Below are 19,510 nucleotides of genomic sequence, written 5' to 3'. Positions count from 1 at the left end.
TAAGTTGAAGATCTAGCCTCCCTCAACACTTGCATTAATGCTTTGTATACAGTCTCTAAAAAGAACTCCAAATGGCTTTCTCTGTTGTGTTAAAATAGACAGTGGCTGCTCATAGTAGGCAAAGCTTCAGAAAACATGAACTTCTAACTGTATTATTCCTCTATTTTTAAAAAAGGACCCATGGATGTTCTAAGTCACATTTGAGGTTTGAAGCTTTCTATTTTTATTTAATTTTAATTATTTTTACATAAAGTGCATTCTATTTGTTTAATATGGAAATGACTACAGTTGTTTTTAAACTCATTAGAAAGGGCTCATTTAACTACGTATACAATCAGCCGTTGGCATCTGCTTCAAAGATGCTCAAGTGCCTTATAGAAAATGGTGTAGTAATTGCATGCAACCTACATACATCTTCCCATATACTTTAAATCATCTCTAGATTACTTACAATACTTAATACAATGTAAATACTATGTAAATAGTTGTAAATACAGTATAGATGCTATGTAAATACCACGGCAAATTCAAGTTTTGCTTTTTGGAACTTTCTGGAATCTTTTTTTTCCTGAATATTTTTGATTAGTGGTTGGTTGAATCCATGGATGGGGAACCTGTAGCTATGGAAGGTTGACTGTATATTGCTATTTAAATTCACTGAGAATTAAATAAGCTAACACTTGTAGGTAATTTTAAGAGTTTAAGATAAATAATAGCTAAAAGGAGCACAATAATTTCTTAATCCTCAAGCAGGTAAATATTCTTAGCTAATAGATTAAATTATTGAAGCCAATATGATATAGTATTACATGTGAACTTTAAAAGCAGGTTTTTAAAACATTGTTTTTTTTCTCTCCTGTTCCATAATGAAAGGAACATCCTTGGTTACATGTTCTTATGTATATCCAGGGAGATACAATTTCATCAATAATTGTTTTTTCTAGCCTGCAGCCTACTTTCACCATTTAATACTGCTCAACAATATCAGACCACCTTCTAATTTTTACTGATTTACAATACTTACAAAATTGTTCTTAAACTGTGAGAAAACTGTTTGAATGTCTAATTCTCATTACAAGGAATAAATGATTTTTGTTTCTATTTTAAAAATAAAATACGTATACTTTTTATCTTGGTTAACTTAGTTGCAAATAAAAAATAATTTTTTCTCCTATATGTGTTAGAAATTTCCCCAGTGTGGTGGTGGTGCGGAGGGGAACCTGAAAATGTTGAGCCAACTTAAAGGAAACTTAAATCATATAGGTATTTAACTGCGTTAACTGCTGCCACCTATATATTCATCGTAAGCCAGTTGCTGAGTAATAGGTTAGATAGTGGTCATCAAGAATTTTAAAAAGCACTGTGTAGTAATTTACAAGTGATCCGTGCCTTCTCACACAGTATTATTTGAATAGAAACAATGCTAGGTCTATACGAGCAATAAACATTGGTATCCCCATTTTAAATGTGAGAAAACTGAGGCTCAGAGAAAATAATTTATATTTGTCCCATGTTACACAGCTAGCATGAGCCTAGGTTTTTTTATTTTAAATTCCAGAATGATATGAGGAAATGAGTGAGAATTTAGAATTGTACAGACTTGTGCCTAAATTCTGACCACACATGATGTAAATTACTTAACTCTGTAAGTGCTATTTGTTTAGAATTTCTCTTAGTGGAGCTAACACTATCTAACTCATAGTGAGTTATGAGTTATGAACTATGTTGTATAATGTACGTAATGTGACCACTGGCACATGCTATTCAATTCTAATCATAGCCTCATTTATTGAGCCCTTTTTGTGGATCACACATGGTTCTTCATTGTTTACATGTATTAATTTGTTTAATCCTCTCAGCAATCTTGTAAGGCAGGCTTTCACAGAAGAGGAAACTCCTCCAACTAGGGGTTTGATTTGCCCAGGGTTACAGAGAGGTGGAGTGAAATCTGAATTCTGCCGTCTCACACAATAGCGCCCACCCTGAAGCATTGTAGTACTAAACATATTAGATCTAGACCCCTCTATTCCCTCATTATGTGCCACCATGGCCTCAATGACTCTGTTTTCCAGGACTCTGCATTCAAGCAAAACTTCATAAGCTAACTCTTTAGTATATACCAATTTCAGGGACATAATAATGGATAGCATCTGATGTAGCAAAGAAATGTGACTGATGTTTTTTAGAAAAGAAATCCCACTTTAAAAATTAAATTTAGTAGCATAGTGTACAGTCTGAATAATGACTTTTGTTACTGATACCCAGGAAAATTACAAACAAAGAAATGGATGTATTCATAGAATAGGGTTATATCACGTACATAACATGTGACTTACTCAAAAAGGAAAACTTGCGACTAACTCAAGAACTTATTCTTTCCCAGGAATGATTTCTTAGTTATGCCAGACAGATGTCTGTCATCACAGAATATTTCTTTTGTTTATAATTTTAAAAAAATAGTAAATGGATTTACTGTTTAAAAAAGGTATATTGTTAATTGTTTCCATATAGCTTTGCCGTATTTTCTTTTGTTTTGGTCTTTGCTGTCACATATGAGATTTTCACTCACGACCCCATCATAGAACAAGTGATCTCACACGATTTCTTAGTTTAGTGTTTTTGACACAAACTAGTCATCAGAGCAGCTAAATTTATGTAGATTCTCCTGGTCATGGGTTCATTAAGAGATAGTTGAAGAGATTTCATAAAAAATGACTTTCTCCTCAGGAAATTAAAACTCTGAAATAGCTAAATTATCTCTAGTATTAACAATGACAACTTGTTAAACACTTTTCAGAATCAGCTTTATTAAATAATAAAAATTTATTAGTAGAACACCTTACTACTGACAGTGAAAATAAGCAAAACCTATTTAAAATTTTTTGCCAAAAATTCATTTAGTTGGCCTGCACCATTACTTTTGGACTTAACACCTTCTTACTAACCTCCCAGAAATCTGTATTTCATGGAACGCATTTGGGGGAAGGTATAGCCCTTCTCTGAATTCTTATATCATTTTTATTTCAATAAAAATTGTAGAGTAGAATTAGTGTTTTGAAACTTTATGAAACACCATAGGAAATGATAAAAAAAATAATGGCCAATCTATTAAACAATTTATTCTCCTGGGTACTATTTTTTTGCCAATTATCAGCATTAGCTGTTAAACCATTTAGTCATATCCCAGCTCCAGTTATAAGGAATAGCTGGCATAAGAAAGGGGGAATCAGTGGGAATTAGCCATGTCTAGTGCTATGTCCATTTCGGTTTTGACCTGTCAAAGTTAGTCGATGCAGTGGAGACTTAAGACACAGATGGCCTTTTAAAGATAAAACACTGAGGAGCAACCAAGTATCAGATCTGGGCAGGGTAACAACTGCAAAGTTCTAGAACAAAGCCAGGCCTCTGACTTTAAAGCAACATTCCCTATAACTCAGCTCTGCTAGGCCAAGCAAGCATATCTGATTGGTGACGGCAGAATCCTGCAACAGCTGTTGACTCAGGCAGAGGAGTGACACATTGTGGAGATCAGCTTGAAATGCCACGTGGTTGTGGATTACTGAGAAGCGATGGTAGAAGGCAGGTCCCCTGAGCGTGTGACCCAGGAGAGAAGACCCAGTGGTTTCAGCTGTGTAGAGGGAGGCACCCTGGGGCAGACTCATCCCAGAGGCTAAAGCTGTGGAGACAGAGAGATGTGATCTATAAGGACTCACTCATCAGACTTGGCTTTGAATGAAAGAGTCATTTCATCCCACACAGCAAGTTGTAACAACCACTTACCAGTAATGATCAAATCACAGCAACAGCATTCAAGTTCGGGAAATAATGAGATAATTTAAAACCCCTGGGGAATTTAAGACGCACTCAATGACAATCTTATATCTTGAAATTTCTCCAGGACACCTTCTTATAACGGGGTCATGGAGTCTTAAGTTCCCCCATTAAAATGGGCAACCCTTAATTCTGCATTGGATGCCAAGGAAGACAGCACATTTTCCACAGGAAAATGCCAAGTCCTCACTGGGCAAGCTTGCTGATAACTGACACTATCAAAGCTTGAACAGATATGGCTGGGGTAGGTTCTGAGCAAACTGCTTCAGAGTTTTGTAACTAACACCATATGTTTTACACAGTCCCCAAACACAAGTAGACAAAAGCCATTCCCAATCTGCTCCAGATTGTCTTGTGGATTTTATGGCTAAGGACTGAATCCCAAGCTAATAGTCACAGCAGGGGGGAAAAAAAGTAGCAATTTATAAATTAGGGTGCAGTTGTCTTCAGATATAAAGGATGCCTACTCTTGTGTAAGCATTGGCACAGGAGGTCAGCTGCTTTGAGCCGCCATCACCCCTGCTTGCCACCATTGTTTCCACTGCTTGGAAACCCATCAGCCCCCATCTGCCTGGTGAACTCCAATATATTTCCAGTTGTAATCTCCTTTGTAAAACAGAGTCGATCACATTCCTTTGTGCCAACTGTGTGTCCAGAACAATTTTCATGACAGCTGTTTAGCACTTTATACAGCAGTTGTGTGTTTACATATCTGTTTTCTCTGCTAGAACTTCATGAGGGCAGGGGCTGTGTCTGGCTCATGGAGATGCTGAACAAATGTCTGTTAAAGGAATCAGTTGAAAAAAAACAAATGAATAAATGTCATAAACTATAAACTTCTTTGGAGAACTGAAAACACATGACAAATGAGTACTGATGATTTTGAAAATCATATGAAAACATATATGTTCCTTGATGATAGGCAGTAATAGATAAGTATTCATTGTCTACTGTGGGAATCAATGTGAAGTCTTTAGTTAATAATTAATTTCCTAATGTGCTAGTACTGAAAAGTAAAAAAGTATTTGAGTAACAAAGCAAAGGCTGGAAAGGTACTTGGAGGCTTTTCTTCCACCAGAGGGAATAGATTTGACCTGAATCATACACACTCTTGCCTAGTCCCACTTTTGACCAACTGTAAGCATTTAAAGTACAGCTGGTTATGTTTAGGGATGCCATCTGTAGTCATGAAAAAAGTCTTCCCTGATGAAGAGTTAATTGGTCTAAATGTTTCATAAACACGATCTTTATGTCTGAGTACAGTGTGTTTTGTTTTATTTTGTCTTTCAGTCTATGAAGCAGGGGTTTGAACTCAGATAGAACCATGGTTCCAACTTTAGCTACTCTACTTACTAAGGTGCTTGATTTTAGAAAAACTTCCACAAAGCTCTACAAATCTTTATGTCTTCATCTCTTGAATGAGGATAATATTCACTTCAAAACAGTTGTAAAGATTCAATGCAGTAGTGTATAGGGTGTGCCTTCCCCGGTACTTGACATAACCTGAGTTTTCTATAAATGGCATTTCCCTTGATCCTTGCCAACTGACTGGGAGATTGTTATCTCCTGAAGAGTTAGTCCATAAATACAATAGGTATTTCTTTAGCCTATGGACTGTCCTCCCACAATTCTCATAATTTTTAAGAGCACAACGATTGTAGATCAAACTTTATGGGATATCCATGAATGCCAGTTAGGTGTGACTACACAGAGCCATTGCTCTGCTGTATGAAAGAACCTCCAACAAAACTTTTTAAAAGCCTTTGAATGATTAAAACGTTCTATCATCAGTGTATTTTTGCCCTTCAAGAAAAATCTAAAACATGGTTGTCAAATTACACTAATCTTTTAACTTTTAATTCTAGAGTTACAGAAAGTTCCCAAATATCCTTACCCAGCTTCCCCTAATATTAACGTTTTACATGACGATGGTACTTTATCAATACTATCAATAGTAAGAAGTTAATATTGGTACAGTATATTTACTTAACCAGATCATTTATGTGGATTTCACTAGTTTTTCCAATGATATTCTTTTTCTGTTCCAGGATCCCAAATTGCTTTTAGCTATCATGTTTCTTAGTCTCCTCTAATCTGTGACACTTCCACATGACCTTGATACTTTAGAAGAATGCAGGTCAGTTATTTTGTAGAATGACTCTCAGTCGGGAATTGTATCTTGTTTTCTCATTAAATGAAGCTCAACGTTTGTGGCAAGAATACTGCAGAAATGATGTGTTTCTCATGATCACTTGATGAGGGTAGTGTTGGCTGGGTTTCTCCACTGTAACGTTACAATTTTCCCTGTGTAATTAATAAATATCTTAGGGGGGATGACCTTTAGACTGCTGCTAGAGTATTTTTAGAGTATTTTGTAAAAGTCTGATTAACATGTATTAAAATAGAAGACGACACAAAGAAAGGACTTGCCTGTCATAGCACAATTATTTTCATAGGTATCTAATTTTTGCATTGGTAGGATATGTTTATACTAAAAATTAATATTAACTTTTTATCTTACAATATCATAACAGTTTGGATGTTCAGTTTTTTGTTTTTTTTGCGGTACGCGGGCCTCTCACTGTTGCGGCCTCTCCCGCTGCTCCGGACGCGCAGGCTCATCGGCCATGGCTCACGGGCGCAGCCGCTCCGCGGCATGTGGGATCCTCCCGGACCGGGGCACGAACCCGTGTCCCCTGCATCGGCAGGCGGACTCTCAACCACTGCGCCACCAGGGAAGCCCTGGATGTTCAGTTTTTAATGTATCAGCATTTTATTCTAAACAGAATGTAGATACATTCAGCATGCTTTTGAGCTTAACTGTGGGTGTACAGGTTGCTGACTAGTGGCTAATCTTTAAAAATACTATTTAGTGCTACACAATTACTATTCAAGCCTCAAAGGAGGCAGAATTTATAACTTACGACATGTAATGATAGAATTATTTTATAGCCTAACATACTCCCCCCAAGTTTTAAAATCTCACGGTTCTAAGGATCGCTGTATGTGTGCACCTGTGTGTGCATGTATAAGTGTGTGTAGGTGTAAGTGTGTTTGTGTAGCAGTTACCAAGACGAATGTAGTCAGGAAGTGCCCACATGGTGCCCAAAACTACTGTAACTGCATATTTCATTAAAATATTCAACTCTATTTGTGCCGCTCAGATTTCCTACCAGAGCTACATTTTTAAAGATCACAACCTCATATACTTTATTAGTAGACTATTTATAAGTGGGACGGTCCATGTTGAAATACTTATAACAGCAGTTATGTTCACTATGACTGATCCATATATCCTTGGAAGACCCACTTGCTGTTTTATATGTGGCAAACATTTGTTATGTTTGGTGTCACATTATTGATAAACATGCATCTTTTAAAATATCTCTGTAGCCTACTGCCTATTTCCACTCACTACTGTTTTTCTTCAGTCTACCCATAATCGATTTGCTCTTTTGGAATATGAAATAAGTTTTTCTTTTTGTCATTGTTATTGTTATTGTTCTGTCACTTCCCAAACGGATCCAGCTTCTGCAAAGTATGAGAGAGTCCATCATTGTACATTCAGCTCCAATGCCATATTCTTTGTTCAAAAATCAAAAAGAACTGAACGTTTTCAAATATTCAGACATATAAATTCATTCTTTTTTTCATTTGCATTCATATCTACCCTTCTGGATTCCATCTGGAACCAAAACCAAAAGTGTTGAAAGACCACAACAAAGGTTGCTTTCCTTGGAGTTTCTAGCTCACCGGAAGTGGGAAGCATTAGTCATTTCACAGGCCCCATGTAACTAGATTTTCCAGTCCAAATTCTACAAAGCCTGGAGACTCAGATGTATTTCTAAATTGAGAATACAGGGTGCCTTTCAGAACGGACTCCAGCAAGCAGGATCACACTGGCCCCATCCTAGTTAATTTGGAGACCATCTAGATTAAAAAAGAGAAAACTGCATATTATCAGTTCAGGGATTTGGAATGCATGAGAAGTATAAAGAAGTATTCCAAATGTTGATGTCGTATTTATACGGCAAATAAATTTATTTGACTAGAACTAATTCATCTGCTTATAATTTGTTTCAATTTCCTTTGTTCCTGAGTTCAATTCATAGGGGACTAAAAATCCTTAGGTAGTATAATGTACAGCCACATTTCAGTTGAAATTTTTTTGAGGAAACAAACACATGCAATGGTGTTATATGGTGGTTCATTACTACTTGGATTCTAATGTGTTTTAAATAAGACTATGAACTCCAAACACAGATAGCAACTCAAGGTGCATATACAATTCTGCTCCTCAACACCAAGTTACATTGTTTTTTAAAAACAATTAAAATTGAAAACTTATTTGTAAACTCTCACTAAAACAGGGTAACATCTAGCATTGAAACACATCAATTTTTAAAGCAATATTATTAGAGATCTCTTCTGCACGAAGTGCAGAATGACTTGGCTAGCTACTTAGTTTCATTAAAATTCAAAATAAAGCAATTGTATAGGTAAACTTTGTTCACTGCAAATATTTTATTAGAACAAACTAAAGTCAAAATGTCCCCTACTCCTCAGTAAAGATGTTTAACGTTGTACTGTCCTTTAAAAGGGAAGCTGCTTAGTAAAAAATTTTATAAGTTTTATAAAAGGGAATAGAGTTTAGAGATTGAGCTGATAAGAATCTTTAAACAGAAAAAAATTAAACAAGCTTAGTTCATTGCCACAATCCTAAATTTTGTGTCATTAGAATGAGCCAAGGATTAGAATCATGATTCCAAAATAACTTTACTGACCTCTACTTACTTCCTGTCATGGTCTCCAAACACTGCCCACTTGGAACTTGATTGGCCATGTTTTCACTCAGTTCTAGATTGCTTCATGCTCCTCCTTCTACCTGGAATATTTACTCAATTCCCTTGTAGTTATGTTTCCTCTAATAAACTGTAAACTCTGTGAACACAGTACAGTACACAGGACAGAACACAGGACAGTATTAAATGACTTTGCAGGCCCATAGCCCTTCATGGACTTCAGAAGGAACCAAACCTGCCAATGTCTTGATTTGGACTTCCAGCCTCTAGAACTGTGAAACAATAAATTTCTGTTGTTCAAAGCACCTAGCTTGTGCTACTATGTTACAGCAGCTGTAGGAAACTAATATACTTTCAAAGGAACTATCAGTCCTCTTCTGATTTTCTATTCTTTTACTTTACGATTTTAAATATTATTTTCTTTACTTAAATTTGTATTTTTTTAAAAAAAGTATGATTCATACCAATGGTAAAAATCTTCAGAAAAAGTTCATTTTTGCTTCTCCATCTCTGGCCTACCATCCTTAATTTCCCAAGAAAGCCACTATTCAGCATTTCCTGTGCACCATTCCAGAAGTTATCTATGCACAGTCAAGCATGTATAATATCTAGCACTTTATTTACTAAATAAGATCAAGGTGTATATAATGTCCTGCAACTTGCTTTATTGCTCTTAATAATATACCTTATATCTCTCTATATATCTTCACTCTGCCTCCTTCTCAAGAATTACAGAATGTTCCATCATGTAATGTACAACTTATTTAATCAGTTCCCTGTTGATGGACACTTAAGTATTGTCAAGTTTTCTATTACACGAAGTGCTCTAGTAAATTTCCTTGCACATGAATTTTTGGAGACTTTACCAAGTATGTCTGTAGGATTAAGTCTTAGCAGTATAATTATATTTGTGAGATATTTCCAAATTGCCTTCTGTAAAGCATATAAATCTCTTTGAATATGAATTTATATGCATTACATTCTTTTTTTAAACATCTTTATTGGAGTATTGTTGCTTAACAATGTTGTGTTAGTTTCTGCAGTATAACAAAGTGAATCAGCTATATGTGTACATACATCCCCATATCCCCTCCCTCTTGTGTCTCCCTCCCACCCTCCCTATCCCACCCTTCTAGGTGGTCACAAAGCATCAAGCTGATCTTTCTGTGCTATGCAGCTGCTTCCCACTAGCTATCTATTTTACATTTGGCAGTGTATATATGTCAATGCTACTCTCTCACTTTGTCCCAGCTTACGCTCCCCCCTCCTCGTGTCCTCAAGTCCATTCTCTACGTCTGCATCTTTATTCCTGCCCTGCCCCTAGGTTCTTCAGAATCTTTTTTTTTTTAGATTCCATATATATGTGTTAGCATATGGTATTTGTTTTTCTCTTTCTGACTTACTTCACTCTGTATGACAGACTCTAGGTCCACCCACTTCACTACAAATAACTCAATTTCATTTCTTTTTATGACTGAGTAATATTGCATTGTATATATATGCCACATCTTCTTTATCCATTCATCTGTCAATGGGCACTTAGGTTTCTTCCATGTCCTGGCTATTGTAAATAGTGCTGCAATGAACATGTCTCTTTTTGAATTATGGTTTTCTCAGGGTATATGCCCAGTAGTGGGATTGCTGGGTCATATGGTAGTTCTATTTGTAGTTTTTTAAGGAACCTCCATACTGTTCTCCATAGTGGCTGTATCAATTTACACTCCACCAACAGTGCAAGAGGGTTCCCTTTTCTCCACACCCTCTCCAGCATTTATTGTTTGTAGATTTTTTGATGATGGCCATTCTGACTGGTGTGAGGTGATGCCTCATTGTGGTTTTGATTTGCATTTCTCTAATGATTAGTGGTGCTGAGCATGCTTTCATGTGTTCGTTAGCAATCTGTATATCTTCTTTGGAGAAATGTCTATTTAGGTCTTCTGCCTATTTTTAGATTGGATTGTTTGTTTTTTTTGATATGGAGCTGCATGAGCTCCTTGTATGTTTTGGAGATTAATCCTCTGTCAGTTGCTTCATTTGCAAATATTTCTCCTATTCTGAGGGTTGTCTTTTCATCTTGTTTATGGTTTTCTTTGCTGTGCAAAAGCTTTTAAGTTTCGTTAGGTCCCATTTGTTTATTTTTGTTTTTATTTCCATTTCTCTAGGAGGTGGGTCAAAAAAGATCTTGCTGTGATTTATGTCATAGAGTGTTCTGCCTGCGTTTTCCTCTAAGAGTTTTATAGTGTCTGGACTTACATTTAGGTCTTTAATCCATTTTGAGTTTAGTTTTGTGTAAGGTGTTAGGGAGCATTATAATTTCATTCTTTTACATGTAGCTGTCCAGTTTTCCCAGCACCACTTATTGAAGGGGCTGTCTTTTATCCAGTGTATATTCTTGCCTCCTTTATAAAAAATAAGGTGGCCATATGTGCGTGGGTTTATCTCTGGGCTTTCTGTCATGTTCCATTGATCTATATTTCTGTTTTTGTGTCAGTATCATACTATCTTGATTACTGTAGCTTTGTAGTATAGTCTGAAGTGAGGGAGCCTGATTCCTCCAGCTCTGTTTTTCTTTCTCAAGAAGGCTTTGGCTTATTCGGGGTCTTTTGTGTTTCCATACAAATTGTAAAATTTTTTGTTCTAGTTCTGTGAAAAATGCCATTGGTAGTTTGATAAGGATTGCCTTGAATCTGTAGATTGCTTTGGGTAGTATATTCATTTTCACAATGTTGATTCTTCCAATCCAAGAACATGGTATATCTCTCCATCTGTTTGTATCGTCTTTAATTTCTTTCATCAGTGTCTTATAGTTTTCTGCATATGCATTCTTTTCTTCATGAAAAACATTCAGTTTTAGGATCACTGTGGTATGTAAAAGATGATTTCAGATGGATTATGCTGTAATGATTCATCGCTAATCTATACCTCAGATAATTATTCTGTAAATGGTCATTCTGTGTCTAATACTGTGAATCACACAAAAGCTACTATTTTATGGCTGGCTGACTACAATACAAGGAAAGCAGTTGTTAAATTTAGAGGCAATGTGAAGACAGAAAATTATTCATCCTTTTGAAACAAGATAGTAAAATTAGCTCATCAAGAATTTTGTCTCTTATGGGAAAAGGAACATTCTTAATCTGGAAGAGGACTCTGCCTTTCTGCAGGGAGGCAACCGTGCCAATATTGTAAAGTCTGAGCAGTCACTACTGACTTATTAGAAATAGCAGCAGCCCAGGGGAAAGAAATGGGTCCCTCTGGAAAATCTGGGCGCCACAAGGAGTAAATGTATATTTTTAAATTTAGAATGTGGACATTTTTCATTATTTAGTAGAAGAAAGGGAGAACTGTTTGATCTTAAAAGAATGACTCTGTGGCACCAAAAAAGTAGGTAAGGTTTAAAATTACCTACTAGATCAAATAGTCCAATTTGATATCGCTCTAAAAGCATAGCAAAATCACATAAAAATGAAAAATACTACTAATTCATTTGTGGCCAGATACATCTGTAAAAAACTAAATGGGTTTCCAGAGGAATTGGTAACAAGAACAGTGGTCATGTATTCATGGGTAGGGCAGAGGGTGAAGCCAAGGGCACCTTAATATCTTCTGTTGGTAACTACAGCATTTCATGAAAAGTTAAGCAAATTTTTAAAATTATGTACTAAACGCATATACTCTGCACATGTTTGAACAAGAAAATCCATTAATTATCTCATTGCACTCTGTTGAAAGCTATGACAGTCCATTCAGGAATTTGTGAAGTCTCCAGCAAAGTGATACACTCTAAATGTGGAGATTTCTGGGGTAAATTTTAAGCTTCTCTGCTAAATACTACCTTTTCCATGTACCTAGACTCAGGGGCTCCAAGAGATGACATGTAAGGCCAGAAGAGCTATTATTCATTTTCTTGAGTATGCCTGAATGTGACTAAATTACTAATCACACCAGTGAAGAAAGAATGAGATATGCTAATGAGTTTTTCCCTTTCAAAAATTGTTTAATTTTTTTATTAGTGGGGTTTATCACTTTTAAGATCTAAAGGGATTCTCAAAGTTTCATGTGGCCCAACAATAGGTTTCACAAACTCTTAGAGGAAGAGAGAAGTTTGGCTGCATATTATATTTCCATAGTGGTTTGACCAAGTAAGTGTTTGTTTTTCTTCCAATGCAAGAAGTGCAGAGGCGGGCAGCCCAAAGTCAGCATGCGGCAGCTTTACAGCATCGTGGGCATCCTACTTCCTATCTTTCTGCTCCTGGTTTCCTCATGATTACAACATGGCTGCTCCTCCTTCAGGCTCACATCCACATTCCTAGCAGAAATCGGAAACAGAGTGACAAAGAAAACATGGCATCGGGGAAACAAAATTTTTCCAGAGATCTGGAGCCAATTTCCACTTATATTTCTTTGGCTGGAATTGTGTCACCTGGCCATGTTTAGCTACAAAGGAGACTGGGAAATAGAGTTTTATTTGTTTGATTTTTTTTAATGCTAAACACATTGCTCCCTCCAACAAAATGAAGGTCTTTCTACTAGAAAGGAAGAAGGGAGAATGAATATTGTGTAGGCACCTCACGTCATCTGCTGTGGTATCTCCTCTCTACCCTTCACCATTTTATATTGAGAAAACTAGATCGAGTGACTTACTCAGCAGCACACAGCCAGTTCATGGCAAAGCTGGACTAAAATTCATGAGTGCAAGTATCACAGGGCTGACCTGCTGACTGTGGAAGAACAGGTACCCCGTAGGAGCCTCCATCTGAGGTAGAGATAGCACCACGCCGGGGAACAATTCAAACGCGAAGACAAGGCCAAGATTCTAAGCAGCCGGAGCGGTCACCCTGTCTGGTTCCCCTTTACATTATGCTTTTCTATGTTCTGCATTATGTTTACTCTATTATAATAGGCTCATATGTGGGATCTTGGGTATTCAGTAAGTGCAAACATTGAACATTTAAAAATATTATTATTCTCTGTTGCCAGTCATTTGTTTCAGCACCTTTGAAGTCAGGTCAGAACATGCTTCTATATTATTACAATAAATTTGTTCTAAACTGCACCGAAGAGGATAATTAGAACGAATAAGATGGAGTTCAGTTCAGGATTAAGAAGAAACTTCTGATGATGAACTAGATTATGTTGCTTGAGGTCAAGTACCTGCATTCTAGCAAGGCACTTTGCAGGTTCTAGGTATTAAATCAATACCTTTCCATTTGAAAGCTGTATCCAGAATTGCTCAGGACCACATCATGGATTATCATTCTTCCTCTGAGTAGGAGTTTGTAGCAGATAACCTTGGAGGTGCATCTCAAGAAAAAAAATGTCATGATTTGATTATTAAAATATAGATGGTCAACATAGTTTTTTTAATAATTTTTTTTGCCTAAGATGTCAGATAAACCTTTTTCCCACCTTGTGACCTTTGACATGCAACTCCTTCTTCTTGAAATTCTCATCCCCCCAATTTTTCACATCCTTCAGTTCAGATGTCATTCCTCAGAAAGGCTGCCTGTGGCTAACATATCTGAAAGAGCCCACACCCACTCATCAGAGATTGAGTTTGGCTCCCTACAGGATAAGCCATCAGCACACCTAACAGTACATCTTTCTAACTGATTGATACAGCCAATAATATGTTCAGCTTCGAAGATGCCCACTGGGGCTTTGGCATCTGGGATCTAGACTCTTTCTAATGCCCTCCAGATGAGTATTAGGGCACAATCACACACACACACACACACACACACACACACACCACAGAGACCCCAAACAAACAATCATCTCTAGACAAACGTTTATCTAAATCCAGACTTTTAGGAATGTTTCAACGTTATTTGCATTGTTAATAAATTGAACGCAACACCTCAGTCTGAAATACCTGAATTTAGATGACTTTGCCACATGTTCACGATGTGCTTCATGTGGAATGTATTATTCTGGAACAAAACAAGGTCTTCAGTTTTTTCTTAATTATATGCCTGGGAAATCTCTCCATCTTCGTTCATTTAGATCTATCTTTATACATGTTCTTTATGCATTGCATGAGGGTTTTTCTGGAGTAGACTTTGAAAAGTCTAACTTTGGGGCTATGGAGTCTGTGAATTTTTAATTTTACTGTAAACTACCTTCCAAAGTAGCTGAACTAATTTGTACTCCTTATCAGCAGTATATAATGGTAATTATTTCTCCCCACCCTCCCTAACATTTGATATAAAACATTTTTTTTCAATCTGATAGATACATAATGCCATTTTTCTGGCAAAAAAGGTCTAGTCTCCACCTAAAACAAATGGATAGATAGATGGATAGATACCACACATCCATTAACATATATCATTCATAGATGTTTATTCAGACTAAATCTTCTCACATCATTATAAACTCTGTTATTTTTAACTGCTTTATTATGATGAACATTTTAATACAAATCACAATTCTAATTTTAACCAGTTTCCTAAACTTCAATATCAGTCATGAATTAAAGAATGAAAATATGTATACTAAGTCAAGACTTCAAAAAGTCGCACACTACCTCCATTCCTTTTTTTCCTTAATATCCGGACATGTTGGTATGAGATCTAGGAATCTGAGTTGGTGGTTAGGATGTTTGAAAGTCTGAGGGAAGCTGACCAGAAATTGCTCATTAGAGGCAGAGGTACAGAGCAAACAAGAGGTCAAAACAATTTTCTCTCCATTACTGAGAATTTATAATATAAAAAGGGGGACAACTAACTGTAACATTTTACACATTCAACAAATATTTATCATTATCTACTGTATGCTAGGGACTGGGTGTATGTGGGAGCAAAATAATTATCCGTTCTCGTGGAGTATTCAGTCTAGTGGAAAGGCACAAATAACCAATGCAATTACCAAGTGGTGAAGAGTATGAAGGAAACAAATGATGCCGACAGACAGTAACACCTAACTGTGCTACCGTTTCAAGAGACCTAAGACACAAAAAGATGCTCTCCGTGCAATATTAGGAAGAAAGCATTCCTCAGAGTGATTTTAGCATTTTTACCTGGCCTTAATTGTGGTAGGCTGAGAGAACCCGGTGAAAAGAGTGGCAGTGGAACCAGGTGAGGTGGGATAGAGGGAAACAGGACAGGTACAGATGCCAATAGCTTTGTAGGATGAGCTAAGAGAAAATGAGAGCAGGACAGCCTGCTAGAGCAGAGGAGAGATTTCAAAGCCAACGAACTGCCACTCTCCAATGCATGTGGCAGACTGTGGAAGGCATTGCTTAGTACAGAACATGCCTCCCTAATGAATTTCATTGCAGTGAGCTGTTACATACTTTTATAAATATGTGAAGGTGCTTTAGGTAAAATATATGTATTTGATTCCATTTCTAGCATATCATAGATCCTCAATAAATGTGTGTTGAAATGAAATTCATCTGTTAACTTAACATTCTCCCCAAATATTTCCCATTTCTTTTCTCACATTGAGTCTTTTCCCCTTGATGTATTGTCCTCTATTATACTATGTTATATTTTTAATGAGTCAACAACACACAGGTATATTTTTAAAGTAAAACTGACATTTATTTCTTTAAAAATTGGCAGAGCAGTAACGTGAGTATCAATGCCAAAATAAAGATTAACTTATCATTAGAATTTATTAATATGAAGCCCCTAATGGAAGTAGCTATTAATAGCAAAAACAACTATTGATGAATAAATACCAAGAGAAGGGTAAACAAGAATTGCTCCCTTTTATCCAAAAGTTATTTGGCACAGAAAGTCTTGTTTTGTAGATTTTATTACTACAGGTCAGGTTAATTACTATACAGCTAATTTTTATCATTTTAATGCAGGATTGTGGTTTGCTGATTCAACCAGAGGAAACCTGCGGGTTACAGCCCATTTCTTCTGACTACATTGAAGCCATTTCACAGCCGGGACTAAAGACCTGTCCATCTGGGGACACAAAAGGTGACTATTACACTGGATATCATTTCTACTTTTTTTAAAAAAAAATCCTTTAATATAGATAAGCAGTAGATGTTTATTTATTAAACTCTTCTTGTACAAAAAAAATCAAGGTAATATGACACTTTTTCATTAATATGAACTACAGCACATAAAATTAATGTAAATGCATTGTTTTAATATGTGAAATATTTTGATTAATCAAATGCTTTTCTTTTCGTCCTCTGCTCTTTGCTCAGTTAATGCATGTTCACCTTTAGACTTCAGCCAAAAAGTCACTTGTGCCGTAATGCCTTCCTTGAGTCTCTGACTTGTTTTCCTTATTACGTATTGTCATAGCACCCAGTGTTCTTCTTCCATGGTGATTTCCTCAATTATTCAGATGATTAAATGTGTAGTTGATTGTTTGATGTCAGTCTTCCTGGGCTGTCAGCTGCATGAGGGCAGGGCGTCTGAGTTGTTCACACTCTACCAATTCACTTAACACTATACTTTCCGCAGAGTAGGTACAAGATAAGTTGACCTTGTGAACCCAAAGGACTGGAAAGGATACAAGTTCAGTTTTAAACCATTTCTCTTAGTTAAAAAAAAAAATCTTTGGGAATGGTCACTAACATCTCCCATACATTGAACATGCATAGAGGCAGGAAAATCCTGATGTCAAATTCAAATTACAGTGTTCAATCCTGCCTACGCCTAGGGCAGACCTGGAATGAGGCACTTTCGTGCCACTGTCTACTTCCCCTGTTTCTTTCCTTCCCCAGCACTGTTCTTTCAGTGGAGGCTAGCTGGAACTAAAAATGCCTCCAAGACAGTAAGAGGAGGAAAGAGCATCTTCTCTGTGATTCCTGGTTACTGCTCTGGCCTCCTGACCCCAAGTCTCCCTCCATCTAAAAAGTCTGAGAAAACACTCAGGAGCTTTTCTACCCTTGCCATGAACTTCACACCACAGCGTGAACAGGAAATGAGTTTCACAAATGGGTGGGACAAATTGCAATTTGGCATGCACGGTTAACAAACGTGGGCATTTCTTGAACATGTGTCCTAAATAATAAATTACAGTCAGTGCATAGGGAGGAATTTACCCATTATGGTGTGTCAGGTGGTATGACTTATGATTCTTGGCTAAATGAGATATATACTCTTATATACAAAGGAGACACCAATGTGTCTAGGTATTTTTTATCAGATGACAATTTATGAGAATCATAAAAACAACTTAATTCTGTTCCTCCTGCTGAACCGAGTCAAAAGTTCTTCAACAAAAAGTTGAAGATACATTACTGAGATTCCTCAAGAAGTGGCAGCTTCTTCTGTCCGTTAAACTTGCAGTAACTTATGCCAGGCCCTGTTCTGAAGCCATGCCTGGTCCTTACAAGAGAGGCTGCCATAAAACAGGGGCCTTGGGACTTCCCTGGTGGCACAGTGGTTAAGAATATGCCTGCCAATGCAGGGGACACGGGTTCAATCCCTGGCCCAGGAAGATCCCACGTGCCGTGGAGCAACTAAGCCCGCAAGCCACAACTACCGAGCCCACGTGCCGCAACTACTGAAGCCTGCGTGCCTAGAGCCCATGCTCTGCAACAAGAGAAGTCACTGCAATGAGAAGCCCGCGCACTGCAACTAAGAGTAGCCCCCACTCGCCACAGCTAGAAAGCCCAGGTGCAGCAATGAAGATCCAGTGCAGCCCAAAAATAAATAAAATTAAAAACAAAAACAAAACAAAAAAAACACAGGGGCCTTCTGGTAACTTGAGTAGTTACGCCTCTTTAAAAAAAAAACACAATATTGACACCCCAGTCAAGTTCATATTCCTTAACCTGACAATAATCTGACCTCTCCTATCTCTCCCAACTCGTCCTAGCCTCTTTTTCTTCTTTCTTTTTTGCTCTGCATTGGGTCTTCCTTGCTACGCATGGGCTTTCTCTAGTTGCAACGATCAGGGGCTACTCTTTGTTGCGGAGCACACGCTCTAGGCGTGCAGGCTTCAGTACTTGCAGCACGTGGGCTCAGTAGTTGCGGCACGGGGGCCCTATAGTGCAGGCTCAGTAGTTGTGGTGCACAGACTTAGTTGCTCCACGGCATGTGGGATCTTCCCAGACCAGGGATCGAACCCATGTCCCCTGCATGGGCAGGTGGATTCTTAACCACTGCGCCATGAGGGAAGCCCCATCTTAGCCTCTTGACCTCATTTCATGCTGATTATCAGCTGCAGGACTCCAGACTGCTCCCCAGGAAGTCCTTCTTTACTACCCCACCCCTAGAGTTGCTTCTCTTCTATGCACCCAGAATATCCTGGACATATGTCTACAAATAGCACTCACCTCACTGTATTTCAAGTATCTAATTTACATGTTTCTCTTTCTTCCTCTAATCAGTAGTCTTCAAAGTGGAGTACTGCAGCCATGCAAGGGGAGTGAGTGGCACAGAGCAATCCACAGGGAAGAAGCCAGTAAAGATGAAAATATATGTACATTTATTTTTATTTAATTATGCTTATTTTTATGTTTTATGATGGATGTGTATATATGTAATATATACATACAGGAGTAGGTGTACACGTAGTACAGGGTACGTGTATTAATATGTCAAAGGTGCATCAGCAATAAGTTTGTACTGATGGCTGCACGTAGATCACACGTGTGTCCAGAGCAAAGATTGTACCTTATTCATCTTTCAGTGTCTGAGATATGATTTTAACATAGTGGCTGAACTAAAACCACGATCCAAGCCCTCCTCTCTTTCACAGAAGACTCTTAGCAGCAGGGCACAATCAGCTAGAGACAACAGCTCCATCCTTGAGGTCCTAGAGACCTAAAGATTCAAAGCAAATGAGTGAGATCAGAGACAGCACTTTGCAAGAATGCACTTTTTTTTTTTTTGCTGTCAGAGATGATTTCCTTCCTTGATGGTAGGACTCCCTTCTATAGAAAGAAGTTGTCA

General features: G+C 37.4%; 1 protein-coding gene across 1 annotated transcript in view; it reads left to right on the top strand.

Moving 5' to 3' along the window:
• CPED1 (cadherin like and PC-esterase domain containing 1) overlaps window positions 1-19,510 on the top strand; it is a 307,617-nt gene that overhangs the window by 239,897 nt on the left and 48,210 nt on the right. The window contains exon 17 of the mRNA XM_022582431.2: window positions 16,453-16,570. Coding sequence (XP_022438139.1) covers window positions 16,453-16,570 — 118 coding nt within the window. The remainder of the gene's footprint in view (window positions 1-16,452; window positions 16,571-19,510) is intronic.

The sequence above is a fragment of the Delphinapterus leucas genome, chromosome 9 (genome assembly GCF_059928025.1).
Source record: "Delphinapterus leucas isolate spDelLeu-1000000601 "Yukka" chromosome 9, BTC_Dleu_Yukka2, whole genome shotgun sequence".
In the NCBI taxonomy this organism is placed as follows: domain Eukaryota; kingdom Metazoa; phylum Chordata; class Mammalia; order Artiodactyla; family Monodontidae; genus Delphinapterus; species Delphinapterus leucas.
Note: the sequence above shows the minus strand (reverse complement) of the source record. Positions and strands in the feature narration are given on the sequence as shown.